This window comes from Haliotis rufescens, unplaced genomic scaffold (genome assembly GCF_023055435.1).
Source record: "Haliotis rufescens isolate VD_foot unplaced genomic scaffold, xgHalRufe1.0.p SCAF_5, whole genome shotgun sequence".
Taxonomy (NCBI): Eukaryota; Metazoa; Mollusca; class Gastropoda; order Lepetellida; family Haliotidae; genus Haliotis; species Haliotis rufescens.
Genome location: NW_025964223.1, coordinates 58591575 through 58612485, shown reverse-complemented (window position 1 = coordinate 58612485; position 20911 = coordinate 58591575). Strand labels below are relative to the sequence as shown.

The 20911-nt window shown below is 44.2% G+C and overlaps 1 protein-coding gene across 2 annotated transcripts; it reads right to left on the bottom strand.

Moving 5' to 3' along the window:
• Positions 1-4951: 4951 nt before the first annotated feature.
• Positions 4952-20359, bottom strand: LOC124140373 (calcium-activated chloride channel regulator 3A-1-like). Of its 2 annotated transcripts, XM_048384580.1 has the most exons (18): positions 19984-20359; positions 18962-19075; positions 18071-18301; positions 17060-17318; positions 16570-16702; positions 16027-16169; positions 15619-15723; positions 15111-15278; positions 13973-14147; positions 13392-13501; positions 12655-12823; positions 11607-11857; positions 10134-10311; positions 9550-9657; positions 8578-8826; positions 7652-7765; positions 6529-6690; positions 4952-6219 (listed from the first exon to the last, which is right to left on the bottom strand). In XM_048384580.1, the coding sequence occupies exons 3-18, from the start codon at positions 18292-18294 to the stop codon at positions 5969-5971; spliced, it is 2799 nt and encodes a 932-aa protein (XP_048240537.1). In that variant the 5' UTR covers positions 18295-18301; positions 18962-19075; positions 19984-20359; the 3' UTR covers positions 4952-5968. The 2 variants fall into 2 exon arrangements, with proteins under 2 accessions (XP_048240537.1, XP_046363878.2); XM_046507922.2 differs by lacking the exon at positions 19984-20359 and having other exon boundaries at positions 18962-19456.
• Positions 20360-20911: the final 552 nt, after the last annotated feature.

The window sequence follows — 20911 nt, the reverse complement described above, 5'->3', positions numbered from 1 at the left end:
TTTGAATTGGTCTTCAGCAACCCATGCTTGCCCCACGTGAAGACCCGTATTTGAATTGGTCTTCAGCAACCCATGCTTGCCCCACGTGAAGACCCGTATTTGAATTGGTCTTCAGCAACCCATGCTTGAACCCCGTGAAGATCCCCCCCCCCCCCCCCCCCCCCCGCCACACACACACACACACACACACACGCACACGCACCTGTAGAATTGATCTTCAGCAATCCATGCTTGTCGTAAGTGGCGGCCATTATAAAGCGGATCAAGTGGTCAGACTCGCTGACTGGTCTATGAATGTCATCGTTTTCCAATTGCGTTGATCGATGCTCATGATGTCAACCACTGGGTTGTCTGGTTAAGACTCGAATATTTACAGACCGCCGTCATATGGCTGGAATATAGCTGAGTACACAACTGTGCGTATATACGGGGATTGTACGCCGCTTTGAAGGTTCTATTCAGCTAGCCCTTAACATGACTGCAGAATGAATATTCACAGCCCAATCCTTCAGCGCACATATCACACTATGAATTTTTTAACGTGTATTAACTCATGTTTAGAATATCCCTCATATGCAATTAATGGACCCGTGAAGATCCGGGGAAGAATAGGTCTTCAGCAACACATGCTTGACGTAAAAGGCGACTATGCTTGTCGTAAAAGGCGACTAACGGGATCGGGTGGTCAGGCTCGCTGACTTGGTTGATGCATGACATTGTATCCCAAATGAGTGGATTGATGCTCATGAAGTCAATCACTGGATTGTCTGGTCCAGACTCGATTATTTAAGACCGCCGTCATATAGCTGGGATATTGCTGAGTGCGGCGTTAAACAACAAACAAACCAGCCAACCAACCAACAATCAATTATTATCGAATTGGGTTTTACGCCTTTTGACAATATTCCGGCAATATCACGGGAACATCAGACTTAGTTTCCACACATTGTACCCATGTGGTGAACCGTACCCGGGTCGTCGATGTGAACGGCAGAACGCGTCAACCTCTGGGCCATTCCACGACCCTGTATACAGATTAGGAATACAAGGATATAGATATGGGTAGAAGTAGAACTGAGTTGAGATAGGAGTTCTCTATAGCCCAGGGACTAGCTGTCACTGTAATCCATTCTGTGAAGGGGTGGTGCATGCGAGAAACACTCCTTTTCGCAGGTGCTAGCGTTTACATGTGTAAGCCTCTGTGGCTGAGTGGGTTAGATCGCTGACTTTGTGGGATTGCGATTAGGTGCCTCACTCTGCAGATCTGAGAGTGTGGGTTCGAATTCGGATGGGAATCAAAAAAAAAATACTAGAATTTGTACTTTACTAAAAAAGTGTAATATAGCATGTGTTATATTTACGTAACGATGCAGGCGGCTGTTAAAACACGTTATCACTGCTTTGGGAAGTTAAATTGAATTTCGACATAATCTCAAGTATTTTATTGGCATCTAGAACAAACGATGTCTACATATTTCTACACACATCGAAGTTAGTGTGACTTGGAGGATGACTACTTGACACAGCGTTCCAACTGCTTTGCTGATCTGACCGTTTATTCTATTGGTAAGGCTAAGCGAACTTGAACCACAAACTTACTATTTTGCGGCTGCGTTTGTAGATCGAGTTAAGGATAATAGAGTTATTCCCCTTATCTTTATTAGTGAAGTTCGTTCATGTTGTTTTCGGACTCTCAAAACATGTTTCAAGTGTAAAATTTTATTCCCATCGACTTTGCAGACGTTTGATTAAATGATTGCTTCCCCGCCCTCTGGATTCACCACCACTGGCGGTGCACTGATATATTATTTCATTACGTGTGGCCTAAGTAGTTCTGCATGGGACTACGGTTCACATGAGAAATACGCCACCAAGAATGTGGGATAATCGTTCCCCTGCAATGCATACAACTGTGAAATAACTGACATATCCTGAATGCTTGCCTTGAGGAAAGACGATACATATTGACAAATATAAAGCTATTCAATTGTGCACAGGAATTTTAATCTTCCATTCAAGTTGTGGTAAGATTTAGACCAAACTGTTGACAAAACGGAGCCGTGGGACGACGAGCATGCGCAGATAATCCAACCGTCAGGTGCGTCTTTCCCACGCACGTGCCCTTTCCCGCCACCCTTATTTGCAGTATACAACTGGCGCGTGACCTTCGTTTTCTTGCGGTGGTCGCCTCTCTCGTTAGCACTATTAAGAATGGCGTCTTGGTTAACAGGCAAATACCGACTGTTTGTGAATACCCCAGGGGCCTCAGACGGAGGGGGGCGGGCAGGAAGATTATTTGATCTTCATCGATCACCCTTTGTTTAAGAAACTGGACACGCGACGGTTGACCGGTGTCAATCAGAACGCTGACGCCGCTCGCTCGCTCATGCACGTGTGTCGTGGCCAGAAAAACTGACCAATAAAAGCTTTTATTGATCTTGTGAGTGGATATTTCTTCACATCCATTCATGTGTGTATGGGTGACCTAGAGATGATGCGCACAGATGTTGCAGTAACGTTTTGGACGCACAGTTTTTTGTACGTCGAAGACAAAGATAAACCTCCGAGTCAATCTTTTGCCAGAATTGTTTATTTGTTTTAAGTGTGTCCTTATTGTTCACAACAGATCTTTGATGTCAACACGGACCCTGGAACGGTTTAATGGCAGGGTTATTTGCACGAATACAAAGTTATACAAAAGTTATTTCAAAATCTGAAAATACACTTAATTATTGTAGTCTAATTATAAGGCCATGACATGCTTATTTCTTTTTTCCTCGTAGTTTAAGAAGAAGAGGAAAATAAGTTTATTTGTGTGTCCCACAGTGCACAATCGCAAAGTTACTAATTGATAGTAAAAAGAATGATATACACTGCCGGGACAAAAGTTAAAATAACAAAAATGTAATGCAGATTAAAAGCATATAGTGCTAAATATACAATATCAACACAGAACAATTGTGTCATGGCATGGTATTGATGTAAGGGAAGACTCGATCGCACGATACAGCTGTGTCGTTGCGGACTGCGATGTAAAACAACATTCACTCACTTATGCACAGGGACGCAACTGTCATGTATTATCCATGCTTTTATATTTCTGTTGTCCTATTTCACGACATGCATGTCGATAGATGGTACCAGACCGCAGACGCTTATCACGTTGGAGAAACCCATACAGGCAGGCATGGTGCTCACAAAACTAGGATCACGACCAGGGCGATTCTGGCGAACCCCGTGAACACTATGAAATCACTTTTAAGATTTCATTTGAGCTGAGAATGTATTCAGTCGTTCGACCCCTTAGGTGTGGCTTCTTTCAACATTGGTATGGGGGTTAGTTTGTCTCACAGTACCTGAACCATGATATTTTCCCAGCCTTTACTGTTATACTAAATGAGTGAGTGAGTTTGATTTTACGTCGCTTTTAGCAATATTCCAGCAATATCACGACGGGGGACACCAGAAATGGGCTTCACACATTGTACCCATGTCGGGAATCGAACCCGGGTCTTCGGCGTGACGAGCGTACGCTTTAATCACTCGGCTACCCCACCGCCCCGTAATACTAAATGAAGCAAGTTGGTCTGAAGATTTTCTACACGTTCAGAATCTCCAATCTCACCGGGGCTTCTTTTCAATTTAGATGTAGTTGCTTATTTTTATCAACATTGTATATCTTCAGAGACTTAGCGTTGGTCTGGTATAGAGGGTATATTTGTTTGTTTGTTTGTTTGTTATTTAACGCCGCACTCAGCAATATTCCAGCTATAAAATAACCGAGTCTGGACTAAACAATCGAGTGATTGACATCATCAGGTACGATGAAATGCATCAACCAAGTCAGCGAGTCTTACCACTCGATCCAGTTAGTCGCCTCTTACAAGCACGGGTTGCTAAAGACTAATTATAACCCGGATCTTCACGAGTCTATTTCATAGTTAATTTGGTAACATGCTCCAATTTATTTCAACTGCTTGAATGGGATGGCAAAAAAATACATTACAGTTTAAATCACTCTTTTCCACTGACCCAGCATATATGAGGATTGAACACGTATCTTTAGTGTCAGCTGGTCTACAGATCTCATCAACGGTAATCAACTCTGTATTACCTCCCTTTGTACTCAACACCTTTACACGACAGCGTGATCTCACGAGCACCATGCGAAACGAAAAAAAGATCTTTGCTCTCAGTTACTTTATCAATCATTACAGTCCATTGTCTTTGCATGACGTGATCATATGGCACTCGCAATAATAACAAAACTATGTCTAACCGACTATACTATGTGAATTAGTAACACCAGTGATTAACCATTCACGATTATCCGCCGAAACAGATTCCATTGGGTTGAAAAGGCAAAATAGCGGTGAACATTATAAGAATGGATCACTGAAAAATCATAAAAAATGTGATACTATCAGTCCTGCTTCCTGATTTTCTTCAGAACGTGGCTGCCGTCAAGGAGTGAGTATGGTTTTACTCCGCTTTTAGCAATATTACAGCAAAATCAATGGCTTCACACATTGAACCCATGTGGAGAATCGAACCCGGATCTTCGGCGTGACGAGCGGACTCGTTAACTGGCGACTTCCATTCCAGAATATGCTTTATACACGTATTTTAAACCAGTCATAAACTCCGTAACCGTAGTTTGTGTTAAGCTTTAGAGGTTGCATGATTAGAAAACATATTCCGCTAACAATGTAACATAATAATATGAATATTTCATTTTTCATTTTTTATTACAACGTGTTCGCATCGTTATCTATCGTGAAGTTGTCCGATATTTTATCACAAACATTGATATTATTTTCATACTCGGTAATCAGACATAATCATATGCAACAAACCATATCGGATTAACGGGACTTGACTGTATGGAAATATTGTTTTCATGGTCAAACAGATAATTACGATTGATGGACAGAATCACGACGACCATGTCCCAGATTACACCCTTTCCACACGTATTTTTATTCAGATACAGTAAAAAAGAAAAAAATTGGGTGTTCTTTAATTTCATTTGAGTAGTACATTTGCACTGCTACATAACGGATAAAAACATTTAGTAGCTGTTGCTGTTTGAAGGCTGATGGCGCAGTGTTGATTGAAAGTGGCAGCAAATTGATTGAGGCGCTCGTACAATATTGAGTTGTTGTGGTGACCTTGACAGCTATAAATTTAGTTGTGGTTGTTCATAGTCCAAACTCCTTCCCAACGCTTGACACCATCGTTTCCCTCCCCTGTGAGGAGCTTGTTTTAAGGTTGTCGAATCACTATATGATTCGAGACGATTTGAGATAGCAGTTTCTAGAAGGTTTGCTGTACTTATATATATAAGAGCAAGACGAGGGTGAGGACGAATCCTAAGACTTAACTTATCTACTTGCCCAGTGTAGACAGGATACGTGTCTCTTTCTGCCCGATTCCAACACTGGTTCCTGGATTAAAGAACGGAGCACGCGCCTCATTCAAGACAGTCGACTGTGACGACTTCCGGCCATTTCTGAGTGCACTGACTTCTGTAATAAGGCCTGTTATTTGTAGCTGCCGCCACACATTGGCCCTTTGTATTACCTTTGATCATTGTAACACAAATCCTGTGTTTTTAAATAATTTGTTGATTCCCCATTAATCTTGTGTGGTTATTTATTGACTTCACAAGCTAGTTCTGTACGTACCGATGTCTGGTTAACCTTCGCGTTACAACTTGGGAATCAACACGTGACAATACCACACATTAGTCACGTGCTGAAGCAGTCTCACTCCATGATCAGAAAACAGTTTGTCTGTATATGCGTCACTATAGGAAAAACAAATGTTAACCAAGCTTCACTAGTAACTGAAGTGTGAAGGAAATTCGTTAAAAACTAATACTTGTTCCCAGAAGTACGTGAAAGCCAGACTGTAGTCAGTTTCTGTAAATGTTTAGATGGAATCAATAGGATGAGTATCACTAATATCAACCCAGGTACTTCTTCCTGATTGTGACGATGAATCCCCTTCTCTTCTTCCGGTGTATCACTACGCCAATTGCTACGGCAACGAAAACCACCAGGACACAGACGCCCGTCACTATCCCAGCAATCAGTGCCACGTTGACATCATCAGGCTGCTGTACGTGCTTCATGGAAACGCTGACGATGTTGGAGCGTGGTCCTCGCAGTTCGACGTCATCGGTTGCAAGTATGGTGAAATAATACGTCACATCACCTGGGTAAAAAAAAATAATGATAAAAAAATTAACAACGCGAAACAATTATTCTTGTTTCTAAAGACTACTTTCAAAACTAAGGGGTGTTTAAAAGACTCTTTGGCAGGTAGAAATCTATACAATTAAACTTGACTCAAATTTATCATTTTTGGTAATCCCCACGCTTGCGACCATTGGGGGGTGGATGGGTCATGACAAACAAGACGTTTATCTTAGCACGCCTAATGTCGCCAGTGACCATCTGATATATCTCCTGCTTTACATTTGCAGTTTTGATTTGTTTAAACATTGAAAAGTCCCATCCTTACCGTCCCTATCTAGTTTGACAACGATGGATTCTGCCGTCCCGGACGCCGCGGGGCTCATAATATCTCCCTCGGCCAACATCTCTCCGGTCACTGGTGTGGTCAGCGTGTGGTTTTCATACAGTGGGTCAAACTCAGTACTCATCCACAGCTCATACGTGGTGGCTGGAACACAATGTCACAGAGTTACGTCCCTTCTATTGACCAATCAGATTCCACCTCTCATATCACATGCATTTGCTCCAAACAAAATTGGGGCGCCCAGTCAAGACGATCTGATTGATAATCAAGATCTATTTTGTAATAAAACGGGTCTTACCTCGCGAAGCGAATCAAATCAGTTGAGCACCATGATTAAAAACTTGAAAAGATTTGGAAAATATTTGTCGACGCTCAGTTGACGGTACACATGCTTTCCACATCTTGCAGTCGATCGAAATCTGCACGTTGAAATCCATGTTGTTTGCGAACCGGATGTCTAGTTCGTTACGCGATTTTGATTGGACTATGCATGGACTCCATGGTCCAGCCAAAATGTAACTCCGGAATTCCAGCCTTGTTCGGCAAGGGTGGAAACTTGACTTTTATAGTCAGTTAACTCCTTTGCCTCGGGAAGATGGCATTCCTGATGTAGTCATCAATATACCCGATTCCAGCGCTTCACCAATTTACTGCACATCAGGTTCATTATTCCCCTTTGAAGATATTTTGTACTGTTTAATATAAACAGCGGTCATCGTGACTTAACATCACGTGCTGACGGGACTATGTTAGCGTAGGTAGTACCGTGTACAGACAGGCTAACGTTTAGTCTCTGAAAATATATGATTTTGATAGTAGAAACAAGCAGCCACATTAAAATGTAAATGGAGACCCACGCTGCCCCAGTGAGATGGCAGGACCTGTGAAAAATCTAGACTTGCTATTGCATTACAGTAAGGGCTGGGCGGACGGGACAATAATATGGTTCAGGTACGTGTACAGTCTGCATTCTGTGCTTCGAGACTCCTGGTATGACCACATTGTTCTTATCCAGCGTCTGTGGTATAGGGAACATGAATAAACAGACCACAACTGCGGGAATTCCAGGAACGGGAGTTTAAAGTACTCAATTCCGACCCCATACCTGTGCCAGTGTCGAGATCGTCTCCGGGTGCCGTCCACTCCAGCCGAACCACCTTGTATCCTACAGAGGTCACCTGGAGGTCGGAAATCTTGCAAGGTGGCAATATGTCAGTGCCTGCAACACGACTTCTTAAATCAAGTGTATATAGAAAAGTCAAATAAATTATTTCCGAGAAGGCTCCGAAACGTCGTTATTTCATACGTGTCCATTTACTTCTTACAAATTACCAACTTCATAAAAAACACAACAAAATACGTCACTAATGTTCCATTAGGTGGGATATATTGGCACTACAACATGTCGTTCAGGCAGGTGTTCCACAGGGGACAGTGCCACTCACCTGACCTCGCCTGACCCCCCACGTGACACGTGGAGATCCGGGTAAGAATTGGTCTTCAGCAACCCGAGCTCGTCGTAAGAGGCGACTAGCGGGACCGGGTGGTCAGGCTCGCTGACTTGATGCATGTCATCGTATCCCAACTGTGTAGATCGATGCTCCTGATTATTATTTACAGACCGCCGTCATATAGCTGTAATATTGCGGCGTTAAACAACAAACAAAATAAATATTCAGACACAGTATACTGACTCCGAGGCGACCAGAACTTGTTTATATTCCTTTAATGTAACGCGCCAGGCAGGGTAACAACAAGTGCCATCCTTGGACGTCTTTTGGCATGACGCGCCCGGGGGTTGAGCCACCGCCCGGGCAGACGCTCTTTCCACTAGACCACGGCGCCTGTCCAACGTGACCAGTGAGGGTGGGGGAGGGATATTCATGGTTTAGCCCAGCGTTTAGCGATATCCAGGCAGTATCTTTGCAATATCACATTGGGGACACTACCAACTTCATTTATTGTAACCATATTGGAATCGAACCCGGATTATCAATTGGAGAGAAATCTTTCCCCACTGGACGAACCCACCAGGAGCGAAGCCCGTGAGACTGAATGATCCAGCGGACGTTGACCTCTGGAAGTGCTCCACAGTCTGTTGTGTATTTGACGTCACCCCTCCGTCATCCACCACCGCTGCCCCCACACCAACCACACGATCCGTAGCAACCACAGTCGCTGCATTGTCGTTGACAGTTACGGTGACGTAGTAGCGGCCATTGTTGGTGAAATTGGTGACGTAAGCCGAGTAGATGCCATCATCCTTTGTCGCATCAGCGCCTAATAAAAGAGTGAGTGAGTTGGGTTTAACGCCGCTTTGAACAGCTATATCACGGCGTGTCTGCTTTATGTCAGAGGACAGCTCGAAGTGATGCAGGTCTCAGACATTTACCACTTTGGTGAAACCCACGAGCGTAGGTATGGTGCTGATAGACCTAGAAACATTATCGGGCGAACCGCCATTCGAACATACGTGCCCAAGGGAGACAACTCTTCACAGCGAATTACAGCGCTTTAGACGACTGGGCCACACATGCTTCTAAACATCTAAACATACTGTAAATTCACACTTACGGCAAAGTTGTCCACGGGCACGTACATATAATGTAGCTCATCGTAAAAAATGGGAAGATATTTTAAGAGATGTTTTAACGCTGAAATATATAGAGACTCAACTGGAAACGACCACTTTGATGGTTTTTGTGGTGAAAGTTCTGATTGGCGTATCTGAATGACCTTGATCTGCTGTTCCGCTTAAGCCATGACAGATTAACTATAGTCATATGAACCAAGTCAGGAGTTCTTTTACTACTTTTGATGAGTATATTATAATGAAACCAGCTACAGTTCTATGTATACTACGCAAAAGAAGTAAAAGACCACATGACTGATTCCCATGACTGCAGTTAATCGGGTGTTCTTTAACTTCTTTAGAGTCACTGTAGTATACCTTCAGGTGACGTGTTGCCATCCCAGTGACTGGTATCCATATGTAACACCCACCTGCACCGTTGTCCCTGACCATGAGAGGGACCCTTGTCGCCTCCCCCTCCGTCAACCCTGGCTGTTCCAACGTGGCCTTCACCGTCGCTTTCAGCAAGGGGGACAACCCTGAAATAATTTACCATTTACGCCTTCGGCGTGACGAGCGAACGCCTTAACCACAAGGCTACCCAACCGCACCTAATATATACTTAATGACTAAGTGTGCCCTAAAATTACCTTTGTGATAAATGTAGATGTGTTTTCCATACTGCCTGCCACAAGTATTATTTCAGAAGGGGCAGTGGGGTAGCGCGGGTCGTCACGCCAAAGCCCAGGTATTCCCCACATGGGTACAATATGTGAAGCTTATTCTGGTGTCCCAAGACATGGAATATTGCCAAAAGGGGCGTAAAACCAAACTCACACACTCAGATACGAAACACCTTTGTTGAAACTGTGGCTTATCATCGTTAACTACTTTTACATACTGCCTTGTTCTGTCACAAGATGCACGAGAACGTCAAGCGGACTGAACCTCATATATTTCATGGAAATGGGACACTACACGTGTACTCGTTTATCATTTGAACAAGATACGTTACCCTGCGATACGCTGATAAAGAGATTCTGGAAGAGCGGGAAGGCAACACTTGATCTACCCCACTGCGCATGTGCCAAAATGGGTGCCGGTTGACCTTGCCTGACACGTGTGGACACGGTGAAGGTCACCACCTGGATCTCCTCGTGCGTGTTGGTGATGTTCACAGCGAGACCGCCAGTCTGGAAGAATAGATTCTCGGAAATTGTCATGGAATTAAATTTCACACCTGACTAACACTTTCCCCTGGGTCCACCTAGATCGTGTTCAACACCAACTCAAAAGGACAACACAACTGTACCATCAGCAAATAATGAAGGTTAATGAAACATCGCATCTGCGAAACTCTGACACTTTTCTTGAGTATTTCAAAATCTGGCAGGAACGGACTCCCGCAGAAGCCTATGCTTGCTTGTTTGTTGTTTAAGGCCACCCTGTAAGTGATCGACTCTGCAACAGACAATCCAGTGGTTGATAGCGTGAACAATGATCCACGCCGTCGGGGTAAGATGACACGCTATCAACCACTTCACCAGCCTGACCACCCAATCCATTAAATCCGCCTGTATCCATATTAAATCCGCTTACAACCAGCATAGGTTGCTGGAGACCAAGTCTAACCTGGGATCCCTTCAGGGTCGCTGAAGCCCATGTGAATGCTGGACAGTACTTCTCTGTCCGTCGACAATGACACTCAATATGTCTCCTGTACACGCGTCCAGGCACATCATCGTGTTTACCATGCTAGAATGAAGGTGCCTACCCCCCCAACCCCCACCCCTACTCAACAATCCCGAATACCAACTACACTAAACTACGGTTATAACGAACTCAAAGGGACCACTTATTTTAGTTTGTTACAAGCATATAAACAGCACATATACAACAATGGCTTGGACTTAAAAATAAGTTCGTTATATCGGTCAGTTGGTTATAGTGAGTGAGTGAGTTGGGTTTAACGCCGCTTTTAACATTATTCCAGTTATATCATGGCGTGTCAGCTTAATGTGGGAGGAAAGCCCGAAGTGATGCAGGTCTCAGACCTTTACCACTACGGTGAAACCCACGAGCACGGGTATGGTGCTGACAAACCTAGAAACATAATCGGGGCGAACCGGGATTCGAACCAACAATCATAGGTTTCTGGCGTGCCCAAGGGACGCAACTCTGCACAGCGAATCGCGGCGCCTGACGACTAGGCCACCCGTGCCCCCCAGTTCGTTATAAGCGTGTTCGTTATAAACGTAGTTTACTGTCTCATTTGTTCACCCTTATAGGTTATGAAAGGATGCGATTTGAAGTTAAATTAGTGAAATAATATCGAAAAAGTAAATTATATAAAGGAAATGTTTACGTACAACATTATTTTAAAAAAATGATTTTAGAATCTGCGTTCCAAATACAATTACATTTGCGAGCCGCGTACCACATCGATTGGCAGCCCCCACAATGACAAGCACAGTCTAGTCAGTCTCACCTCTTCGTAGCCCTTGAAATGAAAGTTTGACGTGTTGAAGGAAGCCTCGTTGGTATATTCAGGGGACGAGGAGTTCAGTACACGACCGCCAGGGGTCACCATGACAACCCGCGGGACTGTAGTGTTGTAGCCAATGGTAATGTCGGTGTTGTCACCGATGGACGAATCAAAGAAGATGACGTCATTGTGACTCTCGCCGGCCTGTAGGAGCAACGATTGGCTGAGCAGCTGCAAGACTCTCTGACGGGCAGCTGTAGCAGGCAAGTGATAACATTGTAAAAAACTGAATCCTCTCTCAATATGTGTATTTAGTGTAGATGTGTTTGTAGATGCAGTACACTTAACGGACTAAAGGCTTAATGAAATATGATTATATGACTTGGTTTTTTTTAAGCTTAAACAATATCCGTTTTTTCAAAGATAAATAAAACAACAAGGTTGTGTAGTCCTTGAATAGTTTCTTGAAAAGTATTTTTTATCAGCGTTCGGCTTCATAAGGCTTTGGGTTTCAGAGGAGAAGTTTAAAGAAGGAGTTAACTGACCACAAAGGCCGAACAAGGCTGGAATTTCCAGGCTCGACCGTAGCGCCACCAGTGGCTGTTACGAGTTATGTCCCTTCTATGTCCCTCCCATTGACAATCAGATTCCACCTCTCGTATCACTTACATTTGCTTCAAACAAAATGGCGGCGCCAAGTTAAGACGATCTGATCTGAATTAAGATCTTATATTGTAATATAGGGTCTTACATGGCTAGGTGCATCAAATCACTTGAACACCTTGATTAAAAGCATGAAAAGATTTGGAAAATATCTGTCGACGCCCAGTTGGCGGTTCGCGTGTTTGGAAATCCTGCAGTCGACCGAAATCTGCACGTTGAAATCCACCTTGTTTACGAACCGGAATTCCAGCCTAGTTCGGCATGGGTGGGAACTAGACTTTTATAGTCAGTTTACGCCCCTACCTCGGGAACATGACTTGTGTGGTCGAGCTATATTTCTAAGTAATAATTCCAGTCCAACATACTCCAGAAACAAACCCAGACCTACATTTGCCATGCTCCGCAGAAGCTATGAAGGCGTCGTTGAGAGCGTTGGAGATGTCGCTATCGGAATGGAAGAAACTGATACCGCCCGTCGTCTGTGCCAACATCTCCAGCTGTTCATCGGCACTGGCGCCCACAGCAATCGTATCAACAGTCACGTTAGCATCAACAATCTGGAACAGAATAGACAGAACCTATACAGGAAGTCCAGCTGTGTCAGAATGAACGACACGTGAGTACTAGTTCAGATTGCACTGGACATGGGGACTGAGGTCGATACATGTTGTGGGACATACTTGAATTTAACATAATATTAAGACTTGGAACCTAGAGTAAATATAAAATGTAAATTGCACTGTACATGATAATTGAGGTTCGTTATTCTTTACATGAGGGGGCACGTCTAAGGCGCCGCGAATCGCTGTTCAGAGTTGCGTCCCTTGGGCACGCCAGAAACCTATGATTGTTGGTTCGAATCCCGGTTCGCCCCGATTATGTTTCTAGGTTTATCCGCACCATACCCGTGCTCGTGGGTTTCACCGAAGTGGTAAACGTCTGAGACCTGCATCACCTCGGGCTTTCCTCTCACATTAAGCTGACCCGCCGCGATATAACTGGAATACTGTTAAAAGCGGCGTTAAACCCAACCCACTCACTCTTTACATGAATTCTACAAAATGCTAAAACGGGACACCTGGAGCAGACATAAAATTCAGATTGCACTAAACATGGGTTTGTCACCTGTTGCAAGACGTCCCGGATGTAGGGAGGGTGGGTCTCTATCCCGTCTGACAAGAGGATCATGTTCCCACCCGGGGTAGATGCCAGAACCTCCAGGCCCTTCAGGATGCCTGCAAGGACAAGGGCAACATAACCACTTAACTGTTGGACCAAGGTGACCAACACACGGGCGTCTGATATATATTCGTATAGCACCGTTGTCCCAGTCGTCTAAGGCGCCGCGATTCGCTGTGCAGAGTTTCGCCCCTTGGCCACGCCAGAAACCTATGACTGTGGGTTCGAATCCCGGTTCGCCCCGATTATGTTTCTAGGTTTGTCAGCACCATACCCGTGCTTGTGGGTTTCACCGAAGTGGTAAACGCCTGATACCTGAATCATTTCGGGCTTTCCTCTCACATTAAGCTGACACTCCGTAGTATAACTGAAATAATGTTAAAAGCGGCGCTAAACCAAACTCACTCACTCACGCGTATAGAACCCCATACGCAATCAGTTGCAGCCTCTCAACCAGCAGTATGGCACACAGTGCTGACTGAGAGGCTGCAACTGTCTGCGTATCGGATGCGATTAACTCGACTTACCGTCTCCGATGCTGGTTGCGCCAGAAGCAGTTTTGGGAACATGTTGTAAAAGTTCAGACCTCGTCTGGTTGTTGACAACGAGCAGACTAGACCTGATGGTGGCTTGCCGGTCGAACCAGACAATTCCAAGTTGCTCCCCGTCCTCCAGGACGCGAGAGATGTAGTTGGATGCCGCCTAGGGGACAACATAAACTATACACAAGGCACTGAACCCGTTCCGTCGGCGTGACGGGCGAACACAGTCACCACTAGGCCACCCTACATGTATGGGGTATGATTATCTCAATACTGAGGTAGCTGATCATTATCAAATTCATTTTGTCTTTTGTCAATTGTGCTCTGTGGCATATGGATAGTTTAGTTTGGACAGTCAGTTGTACAGAGAGTATAACATATCAAACGTACATAATTTTGCGCTCATACTGTTCTACTTTCAACATAAACACGTCACCTGTCTTGTTTCACAAGTCTACAATTCTGATTTTTTATATGATAAAATATTGTTTTGCTCCGGGATCCTAGACTTGACTGTATATTTTAGTAAAAAAAATCACACGTAATCAGTAAGTGCAGACTGTTTTCTGTTTCATAATACAAGTAGTTTTGTTTGTTGATGGTTTAACGTTGTTTAAGAGTGTTTGAAATATACTAATTTGCCGATTTGCCATCAGGACTCACACACTTTAGAAGCTGCAGGCCCTGACTAAACTCTTCAGACCCTCATTTAACTGCAGCTTATTGTGACAAATAAATGGACACGTAACTTCACTGAAGTCAAAGGACTTATACAATATGGAAATTACGGGCCCGACACGAGATCTACCTGCAACGGACCTACAGGTACATGTAGGTGTTTATTTCGAACACTGCATGCTCAGCGATATTCCAGCTATACGACGGCGGTCTGTAAATAATCGATTGATTTCATGAGCATCGATCTACGCAATGAAGATATGATAACAAGCATCAACCCAGTTAGCCAGCTGATCCCGTTATCGCCTCTTACAACAAGCATAGGTTATTATTCTACCCCGGATCTTCACAAGGTGTGTGTGTGTGTGTGTGTGTGTGTGTGTGTGTGTGTGTGTGTGTGTGTGTGTGTGTGTGAAGTTTAGAGATGACAAGAGAGGGCACCTACTCTGGCGAGTTTTGAGATCCTATCGAAAGAGTCCATGCTCCCGGATGTGTCCAGCACCAATACTGTCCGCTTGGTGCTCTCCTTGACCAGGCGGAACGTCGGCACTGTCGACGTCACGTTGTGGGGAGGGTTGAAATTCTTCTCGAAATCACCATGCTCTCTCATCACCTTAGTAGATTAGATGTTGATATAAAACAAACAGTTTCACTGAGCAAACGTCTTCAGCATGACCCAAGGTTTCTCTTAGCTCAACCAAACGGAAGGCTGGGTGACGTAACTCAACTGTCGTTTTATGTTGTTTTAGTATACCAAGTTTCATCAGGATTACTAAAGAGAGGTTATTATGAGAGGACCGAATGTCAAATATTGCGGTTTCTAAACCTGTGTGACATTGGGGGATCTCTATTTGATATTTTCCGTAATTCTAGTGATACTATCTGATTAAATGTAACATAGGATATTGTACTTCCGGGTTATAGGTTACATGATGACGAAAACATCACTTCACCTCCCACACACTCCGGCCATCACACATCTGATTCTGTTTGTTTGTGGCCTGTCGGTTGTGGAGGGTGAGAGGAGATGACGGGTCGTTGTCACAGAAGTGGACGATCTGAAACAAATAAAAACATACGGATTCGTGACACACAGGGAGAATTTCAGATGTCATCAGAAATACTGGGTTAACGTGTCAAACTTGCATCTCATGTCCATGGACTATAGCCCGAAACCCGACAGACCACAAAGCAGGGCTTGAACAGCACTGAAGTGTTCATTATATGGCCACCAACAAATGCATTGTATCTAAAATTGTACTGTTCAGTTTGAAATATAGTTAATAATTACACTCCATGAGAGAACTGATCTCGTTACAGTTGAATTCGGCGTCTGCAGACGCCTGTAGGAGACAACTCACATGCTGCAGCTGCTGGGAGTACATCAGGGAGCCGTGCTCTCCCCGTGTGTCTTCTGTGTAGGGTTGGAATCGGCAGTTCCCGTCCGGAAGTCCGTCCTGGTATCTACAGCCCTCCGTCTGTCGGACCACATCATAGAAGCGACCTGCATGGGCAACATCGGACTGATAGCACCAAGTATAACAACCAGAGAACGGGATGATGTTACATACTACTCAAAAGACGTTAAGGATCACCCGATTCTTTCATATCACAATAAGTAATTTGTCATGTGGTGGTGTGGGTTTGGATAAGGTTGTTCCAAATGATTGATAATTATTGTGTACTACTCAAAAGAAGTTTAAGAACACCGGATTATTTAATATCACCATAGTTCATTTGTCATGCCACGTAATATGAAATAATCAATTTCTTTAATTTCCTTTGACTAGTATACAATACGTAGTAGGAGTTAAACTTTGAAAGCAATACAAAAACACCAAGAAACAAGAACATAGAATGGTTAAAGTTCTATTACAGGGAGATATGAAGAGATATATACTTCCCTCGTATCGCCGTCGAGCAACGGATGCCTTCTATCTCGCCATTACTCGCAGCATAAAACTGCTGAGAAGACCTTTCATCCGAGTACTCATCAAATACCCCGTATCGGAGATGTCCCCACTCATGTATGATGGTCTGGATTGAGGACAGAAACAGGGATTCTTGCTGTATTACAGAATAATACATCTTGGTTTGGGGAATTAAACTAAAAGGTCGTGGTGTAAGCGTTAGCATACTGTTCCAATTCTGAACAAACGTTGATTTTGCCTTTCACTATGTATAAATAACCGTCTTTTTCTTAGATGCCGTATTGATCCAGATGCATTTGTATACAAGTATTGCCCATTTAATGGTCTGCAATCAAATGACGCTGTTGGTGTAAACTTTGGATAAGGTTGTTCCAAGTGATTGATGTAAAGAATGTTATATAATTGAATATTCACTTTTGCGTCACTACTCTCGTCAGATACACCTTCTGAGAATGTTTCTCACCTTGTCGTATGGGCCGTATGGAGCAGCAACGGTGTCGTTCAAAACGTACGCTGGGGTCAGATGCATGTAGTGTCCCAGCTCGCCGCAAGGTGTCGTCTTAATTACGAAAGGTCGATTGCCATGGCTGAATCTGTCATCTGATTGGTCAATAAGAATATCGCTTTTATCTACAGTCTCTTTGGTCTGTGGTTCATACTGGGGTCTGTCTGACCATGACCTTGGGACCAGGATCGTGATGTCACCGAAATATGCCCGCTGTCTGAAAGTTGATAATGGAAAGGAACATTCATGTATGTGTTTACTGGAGAAATGTGGGCACACGCTGTTTGATTGTTTGTTTGTTGTTCAACGCCACACTCTCCAATATTCCAGCTAAATGACGGCGGTCTGTAAATAATCGAGTCTGGACCAGACAAACCAGTGATTGACATCATGATCATCGATCTACGCAAACGGCATACGATGACATGCATCAACCAAGTCAGCGAGCCTGACCACCCGATTCCGTTTGTCGCCTTTTACGACAAGCATAGTCGGCTCTTACGGGAATCATGGGCTGCTGACGACCCTTTCTAACCCGGGTCTTCACTGGTCCACTCGCTATGTATCACCGTACCATGTATAACAACGTACTTGTTAAATCGCTTTAGAAAAATATCGAGAAGATAAGTATTAACATCACGACATTACATAATGAACAGAGGGGACAAAGGATGCCGCATCAATCTGTGTTCCTCAGTCGTGTCAGTATCCTCTAATCCCAGATTAGAACCGAGTATAGCCCTTGGTCTGTTAGAGCTAGTGTTGGACACGTGTGTTGTCTCCTCCAAGTACCCGGATGTGTCCAACTGTGTGACTGTACTGGCACCCGGCCACCTACTGCATGACTGAACCCGGCCACCTACTGCGTGACTGTACCCGGCCACCTACTGCGTGACTGTACAGGCACCCGGCCACCAACTGCGTGACTGTACCCGGCCACCTACTGCGTGACTGTACCCGGCCACCTACCGTGTAACTCTGTACAGGTACTGCGACGCGTTGGTGAAAATGCTCTGTAGTTTCTCGATCAGTGAGTAGTCCTCGGGCACAGAGTCCTCTATGGCTATCAGCATTCCCCGGTACTCGTTGTCCTTGATGTGGACCACACCCCGACCACACCCAGACGCGAGGGGGAGCAGGAGAAGAAAGGGGGCGAGCGACCTCAACGTTGTATACATTCCTGACGTCATCATGACTCAACTGAAACACGTCGCACACAATTGATGTGGCCCTGTCATTTCTCATATGAAGGTTTTCGCGGTTTTTTAAAATTTATTTCATGAATTTACAGATCGAAAAAGATAGCTTATAATTTACCATACCGTAGAAATCAAATGGAAGAGAACGTTTGAAAAAGGCATTCAATGCCATGCATGTTTATTGGGTGGTTCTTCAATTCCCAAATATAATTTGGGGCACAAGTTGCTCAGTCGTCTTAGGCGCCGCAATTTGCTGTGCAGAGTTGCTTCCCTTGGGCACGACTGCAACCTATGGTCGTGGGTTCGAATCCCGGTTCGCCCCTATTATGCTTCTAGGTTTGTCAGCACCAACTCGTGCTCCTGGGTATCACCAAAGTGGTAAACGTCTGAGACCTGCATCACTTCAGGCTTTCCTCCCACATTAAGCTGACACGCCGTGATATAACTGGAATACTGTTCACAGCAGCGTTAAACCCAACTCACTCACTCACCAGATATAATTTATTAACACATCTAAAAAACTCCACTGATTTGAGACACGGTGACCAACACACCGACGGCTCACAACGAGCACATCCAACTTGCATTTGAAATATCAACCTTGGAATTTAACAGAGAATTCATACAATAAAACATCTCTCTTCTGCCAAGAAACACTTACCGCAAGAAGGGTAAACGTCGAGCTGTCAACCGACTATCGCCTGGAACGACTCCTTCATAAACACAGAAGATAATCCCCCTGGTGCGTTTACCATGTCGTGTGTGTCTCTACAAACTACATCCGATATATAAGACGTTAAAATTAAGTAAGTGGGCTCAAATCATAATTGTAGTACATTTCCGCCCACTGACTTCCCCTTGAGTGTTATGGTAAACCTAGCCCGGGATCGATCCTTGAGATGATTTGTGGCTTCATAAACCACTACTTGAGTTTATTCCACGTCGGGTAAGGCCGGGGAAAGGGACATTCTTTGTCTCTATGAATGTACTAAATACTTGCAGGAGTTGACCTGTAACAGCCCGCCAGGCGGAGCTCCGGTGATGGCACGGGGATGAGTGAGTTTGGTCAAAAGATGCTTCGAACAGTACTTCAGTTGCATCGGGGCGGGTCAGAATGCAGGTCCAAGACGTTTACCACTTTGGTGAAACCCACGTCACGTGATGACAAACCTAGGTCATGGTTGTCTTAATTCTCTGAGATAATTAAAAGGTTTTCACGTTTCCGTTCTATAACTCAATTATTTTGTTATTATTAATTTCTTTCATAATATATCAACGACAAGAATTGAAATAATGCAGTGTGATAGTTCCAATGTTAAAAGTTTTCCTTCCAGAGAAATATTTATTGATATTTTTAATAAGCTAGTAACAATATAAATATAGAACAGGTCTACTGAAGACCAAGTCTCCCCTTACACCACTCAAAACATAGAAATAATAGAAATTGTTTTGAAAAGTGACAAAGAGAAGAATCGAAATTAAGGATAAGATATTTGGATGAACAACTTCTTGATAATGCTGTTAGAACATATACCGAAACGTTGCTCCTAATTGTGATAAAGAAGTTGTTCATCCATTTATCTTTATCCTTACTTAGTACTCCGACTTTTAAATGCCTCTCAACGAAAAAGTGGTATCGATATGTTTACTTTTATGAAAGATAATAAAATATTTGTCGTGTACCTCTAAGATATACAAATGGGTTGCCTGTTGCACAGTGGGAAACGAAGATGAGGAAGATGGCGCCTCCTCCGATCTGACAGGAGGGCTCAGTTACACTGCCCGGTTCATCCCACCCTAACCAAAGCTGGAAGTACTGGCGATGACCTACTCACCTACCCATTGGATGTCACATTGTGGGTGTTGGTTGTTGGCGTCAGGCATGTGTCATCAATAGCTGAAAGTCGGTGACAGAGTAAACTATTTACACAGGACAACAGGGAAATATTCTTTCCATAAACATGTCACGGTTAGCCATAAACAAAACCAGAGGACCCCTCACAACACTCCACAGACCTGTCCGGTCACGCCTAGTGCCAATCTCTTTACACACTCTACCCGACAACGTACTGACACTTCACCCAACAATGTACCCTCATAGTACACACACCATACTGACACTGTACCCGACACTGTACACAATCTCTATCCGACACTGTACACATATTCTACTGACACTGTACCCCGACACTGTACACACACTCTACCCGACACTGTACACACACTCTACTGACACTGTACCCGACACTGTACCCGACGCTGTACACACACTCTACCGACACTGTACCCGCCACTGTACACACTCTACCGACACTGTACCCGACACTGCACACACACTCTACTGACATTGTACCCGACACTGTACACACACTCTACCGACACTGTACCCGCCACTGTACACACACTCTACCGACACTGTACCCGCCACTGTACACACACTCTACCGACACTGTACCCGACACTGTACACACTCTACCGACACTGTACCCGACACTTCACACACACTCTACTGACATTGTACCCGACACTGTACACATACACTACTGACTCATTACCCGACACTGTACACACACTCTACTGACATTGTACCCGAAACTGTACAAATACTCTA

Coding starts and splice junctions, on each gene's coding strand:
- LOC124140373 (XM_048384580.1), bottom strand. CDS start 18,294: ATGATGACGTCAGGAATGTATACAACGTTGAGGTCGCTCGCCCCCTTT. Junction 16,703..17,059: donor CATACGGCCCATACGACAAG/GTGAGAAACATT, acceptor TCCTCAATCCAG/ACCATCATACATGAGTGGGG. Junction 10,312..11,606: donor ATTTCAAGGGCTACGAAGAG/GTGAGACTGACT, acceptor CTATTCTTCCAG/ACTGGCGGTCTCGCTGTGAA.